Below are 20928 nucleotides of genomic sequence, written 5' to 3' on the forward strand. Positions count from 1 at the left end.
TTTAGTTTTGTTTTTTAATTTTGATGTTGTTTATATATTATTTATTTCTTGTTTAAAAAACTGGCCATTGTTATTTATATTGTTATATTACAGTGTAAAAGATACACAATGTACTGTTATGGTTGGCCAAAAATTTTGAATAAAATATATTTAAAAAAAAAGAAATAAGCTAGCATCTGGTTGTTGAATTTAATAATAATAATCAAATATCTTTATTGTCACAAGTAGGGTTACATTACACTGCAATGAAGTTACTGTGAAAAGCCCTTCATCGCCACATTCCGTCGCCTGTTTGGGTACACTGTGGGAGAATTCAGAATGTCCAAATTACCTAACAAGCACATCTTTCAGGACTTGTGAGAGGAGCAGCCGGAGGAAGCCCACGCAGACACAGGAAGAACATGCAGACTCCACACAGACAGTGACCCAAGCCGGGAATCGAACCTGCGACCCTGGCACTGTGAAGCAACAGTACTACCCACTGTGCTATCGTGCTGCCCACTTTCAATAGAGCACTTTGCTGACATTTCCCAAAGGGCTATTATTATTCATTATAAAAGCATTGCTGAGTTTCAAAAGCTACAATGATCTCAGCAGGGGGTTCTCAGTTCAGAGTTTGATTGATAGTTTAAGGAGGCTTTTAAAGGATGAGCTGCCTTTGATATGTGGTCTGAATAGAAATTTGTTTACATAACAGATTAACCACTTGAGAACACGTAACAGCTTTGAACGGGTTTCATGAATGGAAGTTTTTTTCACTATCAAGTGAGTGAGAGCTGTATTTGATTATTAGAAGCTTCGTTTTTCTTCTCCACATGGTTCCTGAGGTCTGTTCATGGTGGATACTGGGTGAGTGGCTCTTGAGGTGGCATGAGCGTGAGGTATGAAGGGCCACAGAAAAGGGGTGGGCGGGGGCATGAGTTGACATGGAGTATGCATGCTTGTAGGGAGTGGTGAGAAGGTATGAAGGCTAGATGGCTTAACATCTTCTACAGCAACTGAGAATTCCCCAGAGAACCGAGGTGGGCTTTCTCACCAGCCCACCTCAGCATTCGCCTGGTCCCATGGCCACCCAAGATCTGCTTCCAGGGTCAGTGGGCCAACTCTACCCTGACTGGCGTCCTCAGAACTAACAAATGGGTAGTCAAGGGGTCCTTAAGACCTAGGCAAGCCTGCCGAGTTGGGAAATTCCCTGATTTGAGCTACCTGAATCGGTAGCAGAAATCCAGCCCAGAGGCTAGATCACCTCTCAATCCTGAGTCCTAATGATTAATATAGACTTCAAGACTCTTTCAGTCCTCATGAATGTTTCTGTGGAATTACTGTATCCTTGGGCATGGGGCGGTCGCACAGTGGTTAGTACTGCTGCCTGCAGCGCCAGGGAGCCGGGTTCAATTCCAGCCTTGGGTGACTGTCTGTGTGAAGGTTACGCTTTCTCCCCATGTCTGCGTGGGTTTACTCCGGATGCCCCGGTTTCCTCCCGCAATCCAAAGACTGCAGGTTAGGACGATTGCCGTGCGAAATTGTCCCTTAGTGTCCAAAGATGTGCAGGTTAGGTGAGGTGATGGGATTACGGGGATAGGGCAAGGGAGTGGGCCTAGGTAAGGTGCTCTTTCAGAGGATTGGTGCAGGCTCGATGGGCTGAATGGCCTCCTTCTGCACTGTAGGAATTATGTTGTTCTATCGTTCTTTACTTCAAGTAAAAGAGCTTGCTGTTTAAAGTAATGGTGGAACAGTCGGAGAACTCTCCCAGAAGAAACAATGTTCAGACCAGTATTCTTATTTCCCCGCTTTACTGTTCTTTCCTTCAGCTGACAGCACCTAAGATTTAACAGCCACGAGATCTTGAAATGATAAGAACTGATTTGAAGTTGACAGTATTTTGACAGAAGGAGGGTGCGGTCCCCCTAAATCACCACCCGAGGGAGGAAAAAAAGAGTTTTGGGAATGCAACATGGTGGAACATTGGGAGAGGATGGAACGTTAATACTATCAGAGGCTATGAAAAAGCTAAGGTAGTGCTGAGGAAACGAGCAGGACATCTGCAAGCAATTATTCAATGCAACCTGTCATGTGCAGTTTTCCAAGAATATTTGCAAACCTTTACTGAATTCAAAACAACCTTTCATCGGGAAAGTAGGTGCCTTAATTTAATGAAAAGCTTTCTTGGATCAGCCTTTTGGGAGCTACGTTTTTAAGACTTATTCCCTAGCTGGAGCGAATCTAATGTCTGATTGCTTTCCTTACCAGTTCTGATTTAATTTGACTCAGATATTTAAATCTTGCTCCATCTCTCTCTTGCTGAGCTAACAAGATAACAGTGTGACATTTAATAAAAGGGTAACGCGTTAACCAATGGAATTATTTTCAGCGGTGAGGGCTCGACGCAGGTATGAAGGCATTAATCTTATGTTAATGAGATGTCACTTTGAGTGACGACCTCATTCTTTATCAATATAACGTAATTAGAGTTCACGCTGTTTTTGTCCAGCTCTGAGCTTTTATGGATGTGGACAATCTATAAAAGCCATCTGATCGGGGAGCAGATGGCTGTCATCGTGACATTTATGAATCGACAGATGAGGGCAGGAGTCCACCCAAACTGTCACCATAGACGCAGCTCCTGTATAATGAGCTGAAGTGTATGGTAATTAGTATTAATGACATACTTGTACAGTATGATACAAAGTGCTGCTTTTTCTCATGAAACACTTCATATACTATAGATTGATCAATTCTTTCAGCTTAACAGCTACAATTTAGATATTTTAATGGTAAATGTCCTATGAAATTGATGCTTAATCCCAAAACATTACATCCACACACTTAACTGCTGGTGTTTGAACCTCAACAAGCCTTTTTCGTCTGCCATGTGAGAACCCAATAATACATTCAACATCATGGCTTGATTTCAGTTGCATTCTCAGCTCCACTGCCTAACAAGGAGAGGCCAGAGTACAACAGGGCCAACGTCCTGGATTTCCTGAAATGAGGCAGATATCCTGCACCCAAGATCCACGATCCAGTGGCTCTACTTTGCCTTCAGTCCTCAGAATGTCCTGCCATTTGTGCTCAGATACTCAGGCAATGGAAGGAAAAAAAAAACAGCTTCACCCCTGTAATGTAAAAGGCAGTTTAACCCTCTAAAGTACTCTCTAACTTAATTCTGCCAGCTAGGCAGCACGGTGACACAATGATTAGCACTGCTGCTTCACAGCGCCAGGAACCCAGGTTCGATTCCAGCCTTGGGTGACTGTGTGGAGTTTGCACTTTCTCTGCGTGGGTTTCCTCTGGGTGCTCCGGTTTCCTCCCACAGTCCAAAGATGTGCAGGTTAGGTGGATTTGCCATGTTCAATTGCCCCTTAGTTTCCAAAATGTGCAGGTTAGGTGGATTAGCACATGATCAATATGCGGGGTTACGGGAATGGAAGGGTTCTGTGAGGGCTAGAAAGAATCCAGCACGAGTTTGTAGGGTGAAACAGAAAGTAACTTTTTTACAAGTATTTGTACACCGGGCCATTAGTTCACTACTAGTTCCCTCTCTAGCTGATACCACACTGGCCAGCTCTGTTTATACTATTGCACTGCTAATGATTTCCCCAGCCCCTCTCATTGGGGGAGTTCATATTTCCCAAGTAACATGTGGTGACCAATTGTCCCCAGCCAATAGGATCTGGGCAGGTTATAACAAGGGGTGAATAGGCCTAAGTAGGGTGCTCTTTCGGAGGGTCGGTGCAGAACTGATGGGCCGAATGTGCTCCTTCTGCACTGCAGGGATTCTGTGGTTCTGTGATTAGAAGCTTCTTTTTTTTAAAAATGCTTTTGTTAGGGTTTTTCTTTTTATACAAAGCAAAAGATGAACGTGAACATGCACCGAAACGATATACATCGGTTACCACTCACTATATACATCAGTTACAATTTGTATTTCTCAGTAAGTGCCTAGTTTTGGCTAGGCACCCTGCTCCTGACTTCTCCCAATCCCCCTCCCCTTCCCATTTTCAGGCGTGCCTTCTTTGCTTGTTGGGTCTTCCAACCTGGTCTTTTGGGGTGGCATGGTGCTACGTGCACTATTAAGTGTTGGGTATGGTTGGGTTCTGTACTTCTTTGTTCCCTCCCTCCCTCCTTCTGGCTGCTCTAATACCCTGAAGACTGCCACTCACAGGCATGGCCCCATCCTCATCCCCACAATCTTGGTTGGACAGCGCCTCAAAGAAGACTGTCCAGACCCGACAAGTCTGGAACACGACCAGTACACCTGGATGTGGTTGGCCGTGCATCCTTGGCACTGTTCACATTTGCACTCTACCTCCGGGAAGAACCTGCTCATTCGGGTCCTGGTTAAGTGGGCTCTGTGTACCACTTCCAGCTGCATTAGGCTTAGCCTTGAGCATGTGAAGATGGAGTTGACCCTGTGCAGTGGTTCGCTCCAGAGTCCCCACCCTATTTCAAACCCTAGGTCCTCCTCCAATTTTTCCCTTGACTTGTCCAGTGGTGAGCATGGATTAGAAGCTTCTTGAGAGTAATTTGCCCACCCCAACTAAACTGTGATTGGCAATCTGAAGTCAACTGACACAAATTTGGCAGATGCAAAACTTACCTGTACACAGTCGTGGGGGGATAGCTCGATGCATCGTATATCAGCCGAACATGTCCCTGATAGAGTTCTAGAGCCAGAGGGTCATTGTCACCTTTGTACAGCAATAAACCATTGTCCTTGTCAGTCGCAACCTAACCACACAGGGAGAAGGTACGTTAGACCAGATTTTATTATGTCTCCTGAAATGTACACTTTATGTCTGTCCTATTTTTGAGCCTGTTTGTTGCTTCTCATTTTATGTGCTCTGCTTATCTCCTTCCCAAATTCACACAATTTCTGGATCAATGGATAGGCAACAACCATGGTTGTTGGTGGTGGTCTCCAGCATATAACCCATAGCCTACCTGAACTAGAAGCCCATGGCGTGTCTTTGTCGAGAGTGCTTAATTCAATACCTAACTTATATTGTAACTGACCTCAGAGTAACTGCTGGGAAAATGTAGGGACTGTCCCATGATGTGGGTCAATGCAGAGGAGGTTCTGGTTTACATTTGGACTATGCTTTATCAAGCAGGCAATTCCTGTTGCAAACACTGAATGCCTAGACTCTTTAGTGAAAACGTTTTTTGTTCCCATTCCGTGATGAGCAAAACTCACACGCATAAAAGTGCAGCACTGGATTCTAAACTGTCTACTATTGGATACAATGGGCGGAATTCTCCGCAATCGGCGTGATGTCCGCCGACCGGCTCCAAAAATGGCACGAATCAGTCTGGCATCGCGCTGCCCCAAAGGTGCGGAATCCTCTTGAGCGGCCGAGCCCTAACCTTGAGGGGCTAGGCCCGCGCCGGACTGATTTCCGCCTCGCCAGCTGGCGGGAAAGGCCTTTGGTGCCCCGCCAGCTGGTGCAAAATTGACTTTGCCGGGCAGCGCATGCGCGGGCACGTCAGCGGCCGGTCACGGCATCCCCACGCATGCGCAGTGGAGGAGGTCTCTTCCGCCTCCGCCATGGTGGAGACCATGGCGAAGGAGAAAGGAAAAGAGTGCCCCCACGGCACAGGCCCGCCCACGGATCGGTGGGCCCCGATCGCAGGCCAGGCCACCGTGGGGGCAACCCCCCCCCCCCCCCGGGGCCAGATCGCCCCACACCCCCCCCCCCAGGACCCCAGAGTCCGCCCGCACCGCCTTTTCCCACCGGTAAGATAGGTGGTTTAATCCACGCCGGCGGGACAGGCATTCCAGCAGCGGGACTTCGGCTCATCCAGGCCGGTGAATCACCGGGGGGGGGGGGGGGGGGGGGGCGGGGGGGGGGGGGGGGCGCCATTCGGCGCGACGCGATTCCCGCCCCCACCGAATATCCGGTGCCGGAGAATTCGGCAACCGGCGGGGGCGGGATTCACGCCAGCCCCCGGCGATTCTCCGACCCGGCGGGGGTCGGAGAATCCTGCCCCTTATCTTGTTGTGTAAACATCCCCCTTATCAGCCTGATTAGCATCTAAGTAGCTTGCAGCCTAATGTCATTGCGGCTATTCAGATGAACACGATGCCTAAAGATGATGAGACAATGAATCAGTATTTAATATCTCTTGCACTGAAGGGATGTGATTCCTGTAGTACACGGACAGGGGCTTGAGGCATATACCACACTATGGGCATGATCTACCAAATTGGAATGGGGTCTCGGCCAGGAAATACCGAGAGAGGTCTCCCCTGGGATTCACGACAGCTGCTACATCTCACAAGATCTAACCAGATCTCATGAGGCGTCGTGTTCTGGGCCCTGACCACAATGGACAGGACCCAGTTTCACACAGTTAAATGGGTTTATGAACTCGGATCCAATCGGCTACCGGCATCTATTGGTATTCCCAAGGAGACTCCAGCCGGGCGTTGATTAGTACTGGGTCCAGACAAACATTGACCAGGCGGAACGGCACCTGGGATGTTTCCCAATCTCTGAGGAGCCGGTCTGGCCAGCAAGTTCAGCTCTGCAGTGATGAAAAAAATTTGAAGTGTGGGCTAGTCTGGAGAGAAATTCCCCAGGGCCCAAAACAATGACTCAGTGTGGTTAGATAGCGGTGGGAAAGTCACCGACAGAGCCAGGGAGAAACTGCCAGCCAAACCCATCTGAAATGACACTAAGAAATGTTTCAGTTTCCGTTAAATTATACCTACGAGGGGATCCTCGAGCCCCTCCTTACCTGGGCAGGGCACCCCCAGACCCGATACCTGGCAATGGAAAAATGCCAGTCTTGCACCTTGGCACTGCCAGCCTGGCACCCTGGCTGGAAGTGCCACTTGGGCACCTTGGAAGTGCCAGGCTGGCATCCAGGTGCTGGCAGTATCAGGGTTCCTAGGTGGCACCGGCAGGGCCATGGTGCCACCCTGCCCGTAGGGCAACCACATGTGGGCCTCCAATCCCCTTGGAGACCCCCCCAAGGGTCGTTCTGTCTGGTCCCTGTTTGTGGGAACCAGTATGAAGCACGCTCGGCTTAGATCTCCGAGGCCATGTGGAGAGATCCCAGGGCGTTGGTAGAACAGGCGGGTGCATATTAGAGTGAGACTAGCGGCCTCACTCTAGTATGCCAAACACTCACTCTAATTTGCAAAATATTGATCCTGCTGACAATAGGTGGGATTTAGATCGCAACGTCTCGTGAGATCCCATTAGATATCATGAGGCGTGGCGAGCCGGATAGATCCCAGAAGAGGTATCTCCTGGCACCCACCAGCCATGTCACTCCCCCATTACAGTGCAGCCAGTAGATTGCACCCATTGTGTTTCAGGTTGGCAAGATGATGCAACTAATGGGAGGAGCTAGATTACCAGGCATTTTGCAGAAAAGCAGTTTAGTTTTCAATTGGGATATGAACAGACATCCAGCATCTACTCTCGATACAGTTGTTAAAGATCTGTCTGTAGACAGACGAGCAATTCCTTTCCAAACAGTTCAGACTTAGTTGTGTGGCTGGAAGGCAAGTGGAAACAAGTTGAGAAGCAGCTTTGGAAGAAATACAGCCATAGTTCTTGCATTGATCTGACCGGATTCATGTCTATCTCTTAAAACAGCTTCAAAGATAATTTTTTAAGCAAATATGCCTTCGTCTGCTAACTGTATTTAAAAGTGGATGTTGACCTGAGATGGTTTTGTTGTGTAAGTGGGAATGAAGATAGTAGTTAAGGGTTGTTGTGCCACTATATTGATTAGCATGGTGTAAGGGGTAATTGTAAGCTTATTTCTTGTGTAATGATAAAGATATTTTAATATTACATTTGTAATAAAGTTTGTTTCAATATACCATATCCCTATTTTGGGTGAAATCACTCCTGGAGTGAGGCATCCTTTCCTCAGAGTCTTACAAAATAAAATAAAAATTTTGGGATTTCTGACCAGTACCTTAGCCACTATTGGGGCCTGGTCCGGGTTGAAATAAGTGCCACAGGGATTAGTGCTGAGCCCTCAACTATTTACAATCTATATCAATTACTTGGATGAAGGAAGCGAATGTATGGTAGCTAAATTTGCTGATTACATCAAGGTAGGGAGGAAAGTAAGTTAAGAGGAGGTAGAGAGTCTGCAGAGGGTAATAGCGAGTGGGTAAAAATCTGGTAGATGGAGTATAATGTGGGTAGCTGAACTTGTTCACTTCGGCAGGAAGAATAGAAAAGCAGTGTATTATTTAAATGGAGAAAGGTTGCTGAACTCAGTGGTATAGATGGATCTTACATGAATCACAAAATGTTAGTTCGTATGGATGCGCGACAAGTGATTAAGAAGACAAATGGAATGTTGGAGCTTATTGAGAGAGGAATGGAATATAAAAGTAGGGAAATTTTACAGTAGCTGTACATGGCTTTGGTATGACCACATCTGGAGTACTGTGTGTAGTTCTGGTCTCCTTATTCAAAAAAAAGATATAATTGCTCCAGAGGGGTCTCAGAGAAGGTTCACTTGACTAATTTCTGAGATGAAGTGGTTGTCTCATGAAGAAAGGTTGAACAGGTTAGGCCTATACCCGTTGAGGTTTAGAAGAGTGAGTGGCAGTCTTATTGAAACATTTAAGATTTGAGGGGATTTAATCGGGTGGATATCGGGGGGGGGGGCTGCTTTCTCTCGTGGGGGGACTAAATCAAGAGGACAAAATTTTAAAATAAGAGGTCTCCTTTTTAAAACAGCGAGGGTCGTTGGTGTGTGGTACCAGAAGATAATGGAGACTGGGTCTTTGAATTTATTTAAGGCAGTTGGACAGATTGTTATTCGGCGAGGGAGTCAAGTGTCATAGGAGGCAGACAGGAAAGTGGAGTTGAGACCAGAGCCAGATCTGCCATGATCCTGTCGAGCAGGCACCAAGGGCCAAATGGCCTACTCCTACTACTATGTTCCTAAGTTACAAAGGTTAGAATGCTATCCATCAGCTACTAAGCACCCATTTTGGAATAGATTTTTCAGGAGAAGCTTGTGAGCAGGAATAGGATAGATCACTGAGCCTGGATGATACTCCCCCTAACAAAATAAAACACCATTAGTTTGTGTTGCGTTTTCCTGTAGGCCTCCAACATGGTCAAGGTCTGGACACTTGGAGCCTCATCAACTGACAAAACAGACAGCACTTTATGGAAAACCAGCCCTTTATCTTAGGCTTCCGGTGCTCAATGTTTTTGCCACTGATGTGCTGCATGATTTACCAGCAAAATAGTCAAAATTATGGAAATGAACTGAGTCTGTACAATGGAACATGATCTGCTCATAAGAACATACGCATGGTCAGCAAAATCCAGGTGCAGCGCTTGGTAATCCACATTTAATCAGCACCTACACCCCTCTGGGACTCAAAAGTCACTCTATTGAAATCCTTACCTGAAGCGAGATATTAGCTTGCGGTCGGACCTGGGAGGCGGACAGCATCACATAAGAGTCCTTCCCAATAAAGTTGACGGTGACAAGTTTCTCGCACCTCTGTCCCGCGAAGCCAGCCAAGCACTGGCAGACAGGTTCACTATGCACCTCGATGCACTGAGCACCATTTTGGCAGTCGTAATTGTCACAGGGACTGGTGCGGGGCAGGACCATGGGAGGGTGAATCTCACAGAACAGTCCGCTGGAGAAACGAGAAGAGCATAAACAACCCAGTGTGAGTTGAAGAATAAACATGACGATAATCAAAAGGAGCTGATTGGAGACAGCAGCATCATTTCCGTATTTTGAGATCAATAATTAAATTTTCTTCAACACATTCTATACAATGAAACCATTTACACCCAGTACCAATGAATAAGATGCTTATTGTTTTGACAGAGACGGTAGCTGTACTATGAGTGGTATAAATGTGGAAAGAGATAACTAGTGGGGTTCCACAGGCATCGGTGCGAGGATGGTCACTGTTTAGACAGGAGGTAGATCTAACTGTTGGAGATTTGGTTCTTACAAATGGTGTCCTTGTATGTATAGAGTTGAATACTGCTTTTGCACATAATGAGGGTATTGATGTCACGAATTACATGCTTGACTTCAGACAAAAGAAGTTGTAAAATGCTGCTTTTTTTAAAGAAGTGCTTCACACACATGTGCCTGAGTAACCAATCGGTTCTTCACAGTTTTAGATCATCATGAAAGGCACTGAGCCGTGATGGCTCAGATGTTACATACAATAATCTAGTAATGTCATCTATGGCCTTAGGCTGTGACCATGTATACTTCACTGACGTTTTGATCTCTTACTTCACAACACAAGGAGAGTCGGACATTATGCCAACAAAACCATTAATTTAAAATGAAATCAGAGCAACCAATGCTCATGAATGTCCAGTGTAGCCAACCTCAAAGCTTTTCACACGTACTGGTTGAAGATTTATTTTTCTTGTCTGTTTTTTTCTGGTATATAGGGGTAGCTGGCAAGGTCAGCATCTATTGCCCATCCCTAATTGCTACAACTGAGAGGTTTTCTAGGCTGTCTCAGGGATGGCTAATAGTCAACCACGTTGCTGTGGGTCTGGAGTCACATGTAGGCCCGACTGGTTATGGATGGCAGATTTCCTTCCCTAAAGGACATTAGGGAACCATAAGGTTTTTACAACAACAATCAATGATGGTGTTCATGGTTACCATTACTGAGGCCAGCTTTAAATTCTAGATTTTTAAATTGAATTTAAATTTCACCTGCTACCGTGGTCGGAGTTGAACCTGTGTCCCCAGAGCGTTAGTCAGGGCCTCTGCATTGCTAGTCCAGTGACACTACCACGATGCCACCCTATTGCCTTTCAGAACAAGAGATAATAGTATACTTGCAGTTTGGTATTACTTCTGCCATTCCAGATCACACACTGGAATAACTGCTGTGGATTCTAAGATTTTATCAGAGGTGTCAGTCCCTTTACACTCTGGATCACAGTGAGTTACATTAATGATCAGTGAATGAATGAGGGCCTGTACTATTTAGTGGTAATGGAGTGCTGGTGGACAGTGATTCAACTCCTGCTCCATCTAAGCATGTTGAGCTGAGCAGAACCTACAACATTTGTCGATATAAGATAAAGACAGAAGACAAATGACTGACTGATTCCCACTGGCTCCTGCTAACTGGAAGTGGGATTGTGCTGAGTTTGGTGGGGTGGAGAAAAAGAAAGCCAGGGATGGTATAGTAGCTATTTGGGATTATGACTTGTGCCACCTTGTTCACAAATCAGACCAGAGCGTCACAGCAAATCCATTTACAGAAAAAAAGTAAACCTTAGCCTAGAAAAGAACACCACTGGAAAAAGCATTAGTACCACTGAGTGGCACTGAGGAAAAAGACCTAGGACGTCCCAAATCTGTATCGATCTAGTGAGATGGACCCATCCAGTTGTCCTCGTCATTCTTCAGGGCTGCTTTTGATACTCTCCCGATTCATGTTCTTGTCAATGGTTAATTTCAAGGTCCCCATTCCCAGGAAGCACGATCTTTTGAGGGAAGTATATCTGCTTATGCTCTGGAAAAAGTGCCTTTCGGGAAACAAGACACTCACATACACCTATACCGACATGCATGCAGACATGGATATACAAGCGGCACAGTGGCACAGTGCTTAGCACTGCTGCATCACAGCTCCAGGGACCTGGGTTCGACTCTGACCTCAGGTGACTCCCGTGTCTGCGTGGTGTCATGATATCCACATTAACATATCATGGTGCAATCACACATACACACTGATGGACAGGTAGTTGGACCAACCAACACACACACAACATCGCAGCCAATCACCAGTGAGAGCACACGCACTATAAAACAGGGAACACCACAGTTCCCGCTCATTGTACCAGGAGATAACTCAGCGCACAGAGCTCACAGCGTGCCACTCAGACATACACCATATGCTGAGAGCCTCACTAATATAGTGCGAGGGCTGGGTCCACAGGTTAGCTGGTGAAGTACGAACCACAGCCAGAAGTTAATAGTTATTATTGTACAGAATAATAAAACAGAGTTGTACCATCTACAACCGTGTTGGTTCGTTTGTGTATCGGAACACCCAACACGACATGATACCAGGACTGGAAACTCGCCAGCGACTGTGAGACCTACCTGCCCCTCTTCAGAAACCCGCCATCCTGCGCCATGGAAACCATCAGCCCGCCGCAGTCGCTCCGGATCGCTGGAAATCTTGGCATCAACTGGAAGCTGTTTAAACAGCGCTTCCAACTCTTCCTAGAAGCCACAGACAGGGAAAATGCATCGGACACCAGGAAGATCGCCCTCCTCCTCTCCACGGCGGAGCAACATGCCATCCACATCTACAACTCCCTGGCATTCGCGGAAGGTGAGGACAAGACGAAGTACAAGACGGTCCTTCTAAAATTTGAGGAACACTTCAGCGTGGAAGTTAATGAGAGCTTCGAGAGGTACCTCTTCCAGCAGTGCCTGCAGGGTAAGGATGAGCCTTTTCGATCTTATTTGACACACCTCCGTATCCTCGAGCGGTCCTGCGGCTATGAGGCCACCTCCGACTCCATGATTCAGGATCAGATAGTTTTTGGGGTCACCTCGGACACCCTGCGCCAGCAGCGCCTCAAAATAAAGCGCCTCACCCTAGCCACCGCCATCGAGACCTGCGTCCTCCACGAAAACGTGACCATCCGGTACTCCCAATTCTAGGCGGCTGAATCGGCACGGCAGGGGTCCTACGAGGCCGAGCGGGTCCAGTCGATCGAGTTCCTCCCGGCCCGCGGCCATTTCGCGCACTTTCCGAGGCCTCCCGCGCTTGTACGCGCCAAAAGAGGGGACGTTGACGCAGAGGGACGGGATGCACAGGCACGCTCTACGCAGGACCGCACCGCGCATGCGCGGTGGCGCAACGAATGCCATGACGTCACGACGTGCGGCAACTGTGGATCCGCAAACTTAAAGCGGCAATGTCCGGCCAAAGCGCGACAATGCCTCCGCTGTGGCAGGATGGGCCACTACGCTGCCTGCACGACACGTGGGTTTCCTCCAGGCCTCCCACAGTTCAAAGATGTGCAAGTTAGGTGGATTGGCCATGCTAAATTGCCCCTTAGTGTCCAAAAATGTGCAGGTTAAGTAGGTTTGCGGGGATAGAATGGGGATGTGGGGTTAGGTATGGTGCTCTTTCAGAGGGGCCGAATGGCCTCCTTCTGCACTGTAGAGATTCACACAAAACCATGCCCACACACACACTCCAGATATAGGCTATTGAAGGATTGATGTTATTGCCAAGGACGGAAACCTGAACATTATAATTTTTCAGACAAGAATGCAGTAGGGGCGAGGACAACAGAAAAATATGTATTTAAATATAACAGAAAGCTGAAAATATAACTTGAAGTCCAGTTTTGCCCTTTCCCAACGAAAAACTCTTTGCTTACCTGAAGCCTGCGGGACAGACACATGTGTAACCACTAATGGCATCAACACACTGTGCACCATGTTGGCACTTATTCTCCAGGCAGTCGTCATAGTTAGTTTGGCAGTTTCCACCAGTGTAGCCAGGCAAGCACTCACATCTGTTGGAAGTGGAAAAGATTGGAGAAATTCACTAGCAACATAGGGAAATGACATTGCATGCTGCAATCATTGCAAGACCACACTAAATTAATTTATTCTTTCATGGGGATAGGCATCGTTGGCAAGGCCAATATTTGCTGCTCATCCCCAATCGTACTTGAACTGAGTGACTTGCTAGACCATTTCAAAGGGCAGTTAAGAGTTAACCATATTGCTGTGGGTCTGGTGTCACATGTAGGCTAGACCAGGCAAGGACAGCGGATTTCCTTCTCTAAAGGACAATAATCAAGAAGTCGGGGGGGGGGTTATGACAATTGATAACAATTTCATGGCCGCCATTACTGAGACGAGCTTTCAATTCCAGATCTATCAGTTAAACGTAAACTCCACTAGCTCCCATGGTAGGATTTGAACCCATGTCCCGATAGCATTAGCCGATGTGTCTGGATTACTGATCCATTGACATTACCACTGCCCCAGCTAAAAAGCCCTCCAAATTCTAAACAAATGGTACACAAATGGAAAGCCTCTGTGCGGACACAGAGAAGAAACAGGATCAAGGTCAGTTCCAAAGCAAATAACCTCCCAATGCTCACTGTCTGGGTCTATACATGAAGAATGGTCAGTTGGCCAAGGTGCTTGAAGGCTAGCCGCACCTACTGAACTGCAGCCTATCAAGATGTTCCCCCATGAAGCAAGAAAGGGAATTAGGGGAGGGGAAACCACCTTAAACTACTCTTCAATGCTTCAAAGTGACTCAGAACAAAGTAGAATTGAGTGAGACCTGTAAGTAAGGAAAGGAAGGGAGGAAACTGGAGACAGGTCATACACTGGAGGGCCAGAATACACTGGAGCACCACCAAGAGCTGGAACATTAGCTTGATCCTTCATTAATCTGACTTCCCATTCCTAGCCAGTTCCCAAGCAGAAGGATCGTGTTTTCTGGGGTAGACTAGGGAACAGGTGTGATGGACAGTCGGCACCTTTTATGTATCTCTTGGCAGATGGCAATGTCCTGGCTACAGAACTTCTGGCTTGACATATCGGTTGGAAATAATACACAGCATAGGGTTGCAGAAAGCAGGAGGGAGCATAGGAGCACAAAAACAGGACAAGAAATTGGGGTGGGAGTAGAGGGAGGGGTGTGTACTATTAGTTTTAAAATGTTGGCAGTGGAATTGGAAAGTGTGCCTGGGTTGCAAACAGGCAGAATTGCTAGAGCCACTCATTTACCACACATTCGATATTCAGTTCTGTGCAAGTCCACGAGATCAGATCAGATCAGATACCACCCAATTTTATTTCTTGTTCATTGGTGTAATTTCATAGAGTCATTACAGTGTAGAAGGAGGCCATTCAGCACATTGAGTCTGCACCGACCCTTCGAAAGACCACCCACTTAGGCCTAATGCCCCACCCTATTCCCGCAACCCCTCCCAAGCTTTGAACACTAAGGGACAATTTAGCATGGCTAATCCACCTAATGTGCACATATTTGGACTGCTGGAGGAAACCGGAGCACCCAAAGGAAATGCACGCAGACACGGGGAGAATGTGCAAATTCCACTCACTCACCCAAGGCGGAGTTGAACCCGGCTAGTAACAGAGCAACATTGTCATACCTATGACATTTCAGTGCACTACTGATGGAGGCATCTGGAGTGATCTATTTTTGGTGGAAATTGCACCAATTGATTTCTTTGGAGCAAAGAAAGCTGAAAGTGGACCTAATTGAGGTGTATTAGATTATGAGGGCATGGGCAGAGTGGATAGAAAGCAGCTGTTCCCCTTAGTTGAAGGGCAAATAACAAGGGGGGCATACTTTTAAGTTGAAAGGCAGGGGGCGGGATTGGTGTGGCCAGCCCCTGCCGGTAGTGGGATTCTCGGTCCCAAAGCCGGCCACTGAGGTTTCCCATTGTGGGCAGCCCCACGCCGTCGGTAAATCCCCGGGCGTGGGTGTGCTGCCGGCGCAACAAAATATCCCGCCAGCGGAGAATTCAGCTCAGGAGGTTTAGAGGGGGTTTGAGGAAAACATTTTTCACCCAGAGGGCGGTGGGAATCTGGAATGCCCTGCCTGGAGGAATAGTTGAGGCAGGAAAGCTCACAATCTTTAAAAAGTACTTGGACAAGTACTTGAAATTTCAAGGCTATGGGCCAAGTGCTGGGAAATGGGATTCATGTAGATTAGAGTCATTTTTTGTTGTTGGTGCAGGCTTGAAGAGCCAACGGGCCTCTACTGTACTGTACGATTCTGTATTGAATTGACGTCATGCCTAACGTCAATATCCCATGTCATTCTAAATTTTTCTGATGCCTGAGCCACCGTTTATCCCTCATACAGCACCATCATAACTCAGATCCTTTTAAAAATTCATCCCTTTTCTTGTTTGTGAGATCTTGCCATTGACAAATTGGCTGCTGTGTTTGCCTACACTTCAAAGACTCTTCGCTGGCAGTGAATCACTTTAGCATGTCTCGCTGAAAAACATTATAGCAATAATAGTTCTTTTTTTCAGGCTGGAAAAGAAAGTAGGAGGTGGCAAAAAAGTAATGACGAGATTTGATTGATTTTTAAACTTCATCAAATTGATGAAGTGATTCAAATGACCCAAACAATTCCAAAGAAGGATCAAAACCCCCATACTCACTTGTATTTCCTATCCTTTGAGATGCATCTGGAGCCGTGCTGGCAGGGGTTAATACTTGGGACACAGTAATCCACAACCTCTTCACATAGCTCACCTGTGGAGAGACAGAAGCCGTGGGTCACTGAGATGGAATAGCTTCATGGGTCAGAATATTCTGGGAAATGGCAGCACGATCATTACACAAACTGGTATTAGTATGTAAATTACACAGCACTTTCCAGTGAGGACAGAGATCTGCTGGAAGGTGTGAATCACCACCAGTTGCTGGACCACTGTTGGCATCGTGAACATGACATTTAGCCCACAGACACCCCGTGCGTTTTAAGAAATAGCTGCATTTCCACAATAATTGGTAATTAATCATCACAGAAAGTTAGCGCTGGTACTCAACAGCCTTGGGATGATTTTAATGATGAAACTTGTGTACCTGCAGTGCCACTTAAACTGTCTCTGTAAATTACTCAAGCTTGCCAATTTTGAAAAGTTGAGCAGCGCAGAAGCCCTCTGGCCTCTTTCCCACTGACATACCACTTGTCACTTTCGGCTTTGATTTATTTTTCTCAATTAATTAGGGAGCAGGACGAGGATTGCAGCAGGGCAAGATCGTGACTTGATATTTCCTTTTTTAACTGACAAAGGTTGCAATTCTCCACCTGTTGTGATTCAATTTTCCTGCCCCCCCCCCCCCCTCCTCCCCCCCTCCCCCCCCCCCCACCACCACCACCCATGGGTTTCCCGGCAGTGTGCGGTGGCTTCAATGGGAAATCCCATTGACAATTGGCGGGACAACAGAGTCCTGCTGCCAGCGAACGACGTGCTGCCGAGAAACACATGGCTGGGGGACCGGGGAACCCAGCCCAAGATCTCATTGAGAAGTCAAGTAACTCCATTAGATACTGAGGCTCCACAGTTTTAAACAAGCAAAGCAAATGGTTCTTTTTGAAAGAAAACAAGAGTTTGGGTCTTTGATTAACAGAAATTGCCAGAGAGCCTGCTTAAAAAAAAAACTGATTGCCTGACAGAAAATAACACAGAGGGCAGTCACCCATCTTTTCTTAATTGACTCGATCTTCCCACTTATCCTTGCCTCCATAAGTGCATTTTGGAGCACCACATCACGGTTTGTAGCTATTGAGTTCCAATCCATTTGCTGAGTGCAAAGGCATTTCTCAGACACTGATCACAGATTAGCTCAGCGAAGTATCAGCTTGGCTCAGTTGGTAGCACTCTTAAGTCAGACAGATTCAAGCACCATTCCCGGGCTTGAACTCATTTTCTGTACTGGCACTCCGATGCACTAACTGAGGGAGTGCTGCATTGGCAGGGCGTTTCACTGGAAATTCTTCTTGGGCTTTAGCACAAAATAGGTGGTGTTGCATCGACTGCCTGTTAAATGCCCCACTACTTCAAATATCTGGTGAGGCATTTAACAGCCAATCAACACCACGTGGCCCATTCTGCACGATGGTCCAAGACAAATTTCAATTTGCCCATATTTCCGTTGACACATTACAAGGCTCTATCTGAAATGAAATGAAAATCGCCTATTGTCACAAGTAGGCTTCAAATGAAGTTACTGTGAAAAGCCCCTAGTCGCCACATTCCGGCGCCTGTTCGGGGAGGCTGTTACGGGAATTGAACCGTGCTGCTGGCCTGCCTTGTCTGCTTTCAAAGCCAGCGATTTAGCCCTGTGCTAAACAGCCCCTATCTGCCTATAAAGCTGAACTTAAAAGATCTGATAACCAATATGAAGAAAAATAGTTTCCCTCCCTCAATCAACACCTTCTAAAAGCTGACTAACTGGTCATTTATCCAACTTAGAATAGAATCATAGGATCCCTACAGTGAAGAAGGAAGTCATTCGGCCCATCGAATTTTGCACCGACCCTCTGAAAGAGTACTTCACCCAAGCTCATTCCCCAGCCCGATCCCATTAACCCCTTAATCCAGGGGTTTTCAAACTTAGGGTCGCCGCCCGTGGGTGGGTCGCGTCAGGTTTCGGGATGGTCGCAGAGCCTTTAAAAGGGCCTGCTGCAACGGACTTCTGAGATTTGCCGACCATCCCGCGTATGTGTGCCAGATCAAGCAGTGCGCAGGCCTGGAGTCCAGCGGAGTGGACTGCCTCCTCCTGACATCAGCACGCTGTCCAGGGCCAGTTTTTTCAGAAAACGAGGGAGTATTCCCACCGAGAGCAGCGGCAGAGAGCAGGTCACGCGTTCTGTCGCTGACATCATGTGTTCTGGGCAGGAGAGAGATTCCTCCATTTTGCAGCTTCCAGCAGTGCTGGTGTGAACACCTGGACCTCTGGTGAACAACTGATGAAGAAGCTGAAAACAGGAAGAAAGCAGCATAAAGATGATTTCTTGAGGTATGGGTTATTAATTCCACTGCAAAGCAGGAATCAAAGTTCATGTGTGTTATATGCAGGAAATCACTGGCAAATGAAAATGTAAAACCCTCAAAACTTCAAAGATATTTGAAGACTAAACAGGGCGAGTTCGAGGATAAACCTCTTTATTTTTTTCAACGGATGCAGTGAGGCCTTAACTCATCAGCTGAGGTCATTATCAGAAACGTAGCATTGAATAACAAAGCAAGTGAGATCGTGAGGACAGAGAAGGCTCATCTGTCACATTAAAGGTGAATGAAAATGGTGGGTCGCGAAGGTCAGCCGGCGTGGGTCACGAAGGTCGGGCCAAAATGGGTCCCGGGCAAAAATGTTTTAAAAACACTGCCTTAATCTAACCTACACATCTTTTTGGAGACTAAGGGTCAATTTAGCATAGCCAATTCACCTAACCTGCACATTTTTAGACTGTGGAAGGAAACCGGAGAACCTGAAGGGAACCCACGCAGACACAAGGAAAACGTACAAACTCCACAGACGACAGTAACCCGAGGCCGAAATTGAACCAGGGTCCCTTGTGCTGTGAGGCTGCAATGCTAATCACTGTGTCACCATACCACCTCACTTATATGTGATACCTTAGTATAAGAAGATCGGCTTCTGTGATTCCGTACATGACAAGTTATGCATCTGAAGTGCTTTAAGAAGTCCTAAAAGATATGGGGCAGGATTCTCCGTCCCGCCATACCTGGAATACGTTCACCAATGGGATGGAGAATCGGGCTTCGGGTCAAGGTGCCGATCCAAACGCGATGCCGCGACCCCCTGGTGGTGCCGTGAATGAGGCACACGATGCGCGCTGGTGGGGAGACATAAATAAATGCAAATGGGCCATGAAGACGATTTGAGGGCAGCACGGTGGCACAGTGGTGAGTGCTGCTGCCTCATGGCGCCGAGGTCCCAGGTTTGATCCCAGCTCTGGGTCACTGCCTGTGTTTGCATGGGTTTTGCTCCCACAATCCAAAGATGTGCAGGGTAGGTGGATTGCCATGCTAAATTGTCCCTTAATTGGAAAAACTGAATTGGGTACTCTAAGTATTTTTTTAAAATTAAGATTGATTTGCATCCATTTAGCAGGCCCATGCTCTGGCTTTACGTGATTCTCTGGTCCCTGCGGCTGGGAATCACATGGGTGTGAATCACTTGTGGTCTCTATCAGCATTGCCCTGGCCTGGTGGACTTCGAAGTGGGCCAAGGAGGCATCATGAGGTCCTCCACACGAGGGCCACGCTGGTGGAGACCAACCAAGCCCATCTGAGGTCCAGCCCCACCCAACAATGCACTGCCTGCCCACGCCTCCACTATCCACCCCCACATCCCTTGGGACACCTGTAATAGGGGGACCTGCCAGGGACCCCTGCAATAGGGGGACCCTCCCCAGGAATCCCTGTAATAGGGGGGCCCCACATATGGATCCCAGTAATAGGGGGACCACCGCCCCAGGGACCTCCTGCCTAAAGGGCCCACTCCCCTCCTACAGACACGGCCCCTCCCCTTGAAATGATACCACCCCCTGAGAAATGAGACCCCTGGCTGGAAACTAGAGAGCAGTCCAGGCAGGGGCAGTGAGAAGAATTACAGCTGGAATACTTATCTTGCAGCTCCACATGTCCATTCCTGGAAGGAGAGCAGCTGTGACCTGCATTTGGACCCCACAGATCCATTAGCTGCAAGTCATTCATAGCTTTCTAGTAGTGGTCTATGATTGACAGCTCCTACAAACCATCTGCAGCTTTGATTCATGCATCTCCCTTTACGGCCTAAGTGGTGGAACCCCAATGTTTGTAAACATCAGCGGTAAGTGCATTCCAAGCACTCAAGCTTGTGATTTCATGGCATTTACCTCTCCTTGATGTGGTCAATGTTTGCAAACATTGGGGTTTCACCACTTACTCCATGAAGGGAGATGAATGAATCAAAGCTGTAGATGGTTTGTAGAAGCTGTCAATCACAGACCACTACTAGAAAGTTATGAAAGGTTTGCAGCTAATGAATCTGTGAGAACCAGAGGCAGGTCACAACTGTTCTCTCCTTCCTGGAATGAACAGAGGAGCTTCAAGACAAGTGTTACAGCTGTAATTCTTCTCACTACCCCTGTCTGGATTGCACTCTAGCTTCCAAACAAGGGTTTATTTTCTGGTGGGGTTGAGGATAATCTGGGGGCACTGTGGGGTGTGGTCCGGGGCGCACGAGCTGGCCAAAGGGGGGGGGGGACTATTTCACGGGCCGGGTCCGTGAGCGGTCGCCGCCGTGCACATGTGCGGCCACATACCCGGCAATTCTCTGGGCGTATCAGAGCAAAATGGGGAATCGGTGTCGGTGGCCGTTTTGCGC

At 47.3% G+C, this 20928-nt stretch overlaps 1 protein-coding gene across 2 annotated transcripts in view; it reads right to left on the minus strand.

The window, feature by feature from the left end:
• Nucleotides 1-20928, minus strand: part of LOC140426781 (slit homolog 3 protein-like) — a 925338-nt gene that overhangs the window by 77485 nt on the left and 826925 nt on the right. For both annotated transcript variants that reach the window (XM_072511946.1, XM_072511947.1), the window contains 4 exons: nt 16188-16281; nt 13401-13538; nt 9400-9640; nt 4601-4731 (listed from right to left, as the gene is read on the minus strand). In XM_072511946.1, the coding sequence (XP_072368047.1) occupies nt 4601-4731; nt 9400-9640; nt 13401-13538; nt 16188-16281 (604 nt within the window). The remainder of the gene's footprint in view (nt 1-4600; nt 4732-9399; nt 9641-13400; nt 13539-16187; nt 16282-20928) is intronic.

Source organism: Scyliorhinus torazame, chromosome 7, assembly GCF_047496885.1.
Source record: "Scyliorhinus torazame isolate Kashiwa2021f chromosome 7, sScyTor2.1, whole genome shotgun sequence".
In the NCBI taxonomy this organism is placed as follows: domain Eukaryota; kingdom Metazoa; phylum Chordata; class Chondrichthyes; order Carcharhiniformes; family Scyliorhinidae; genus Scyliorhinus; species Scyliorhinus torazame.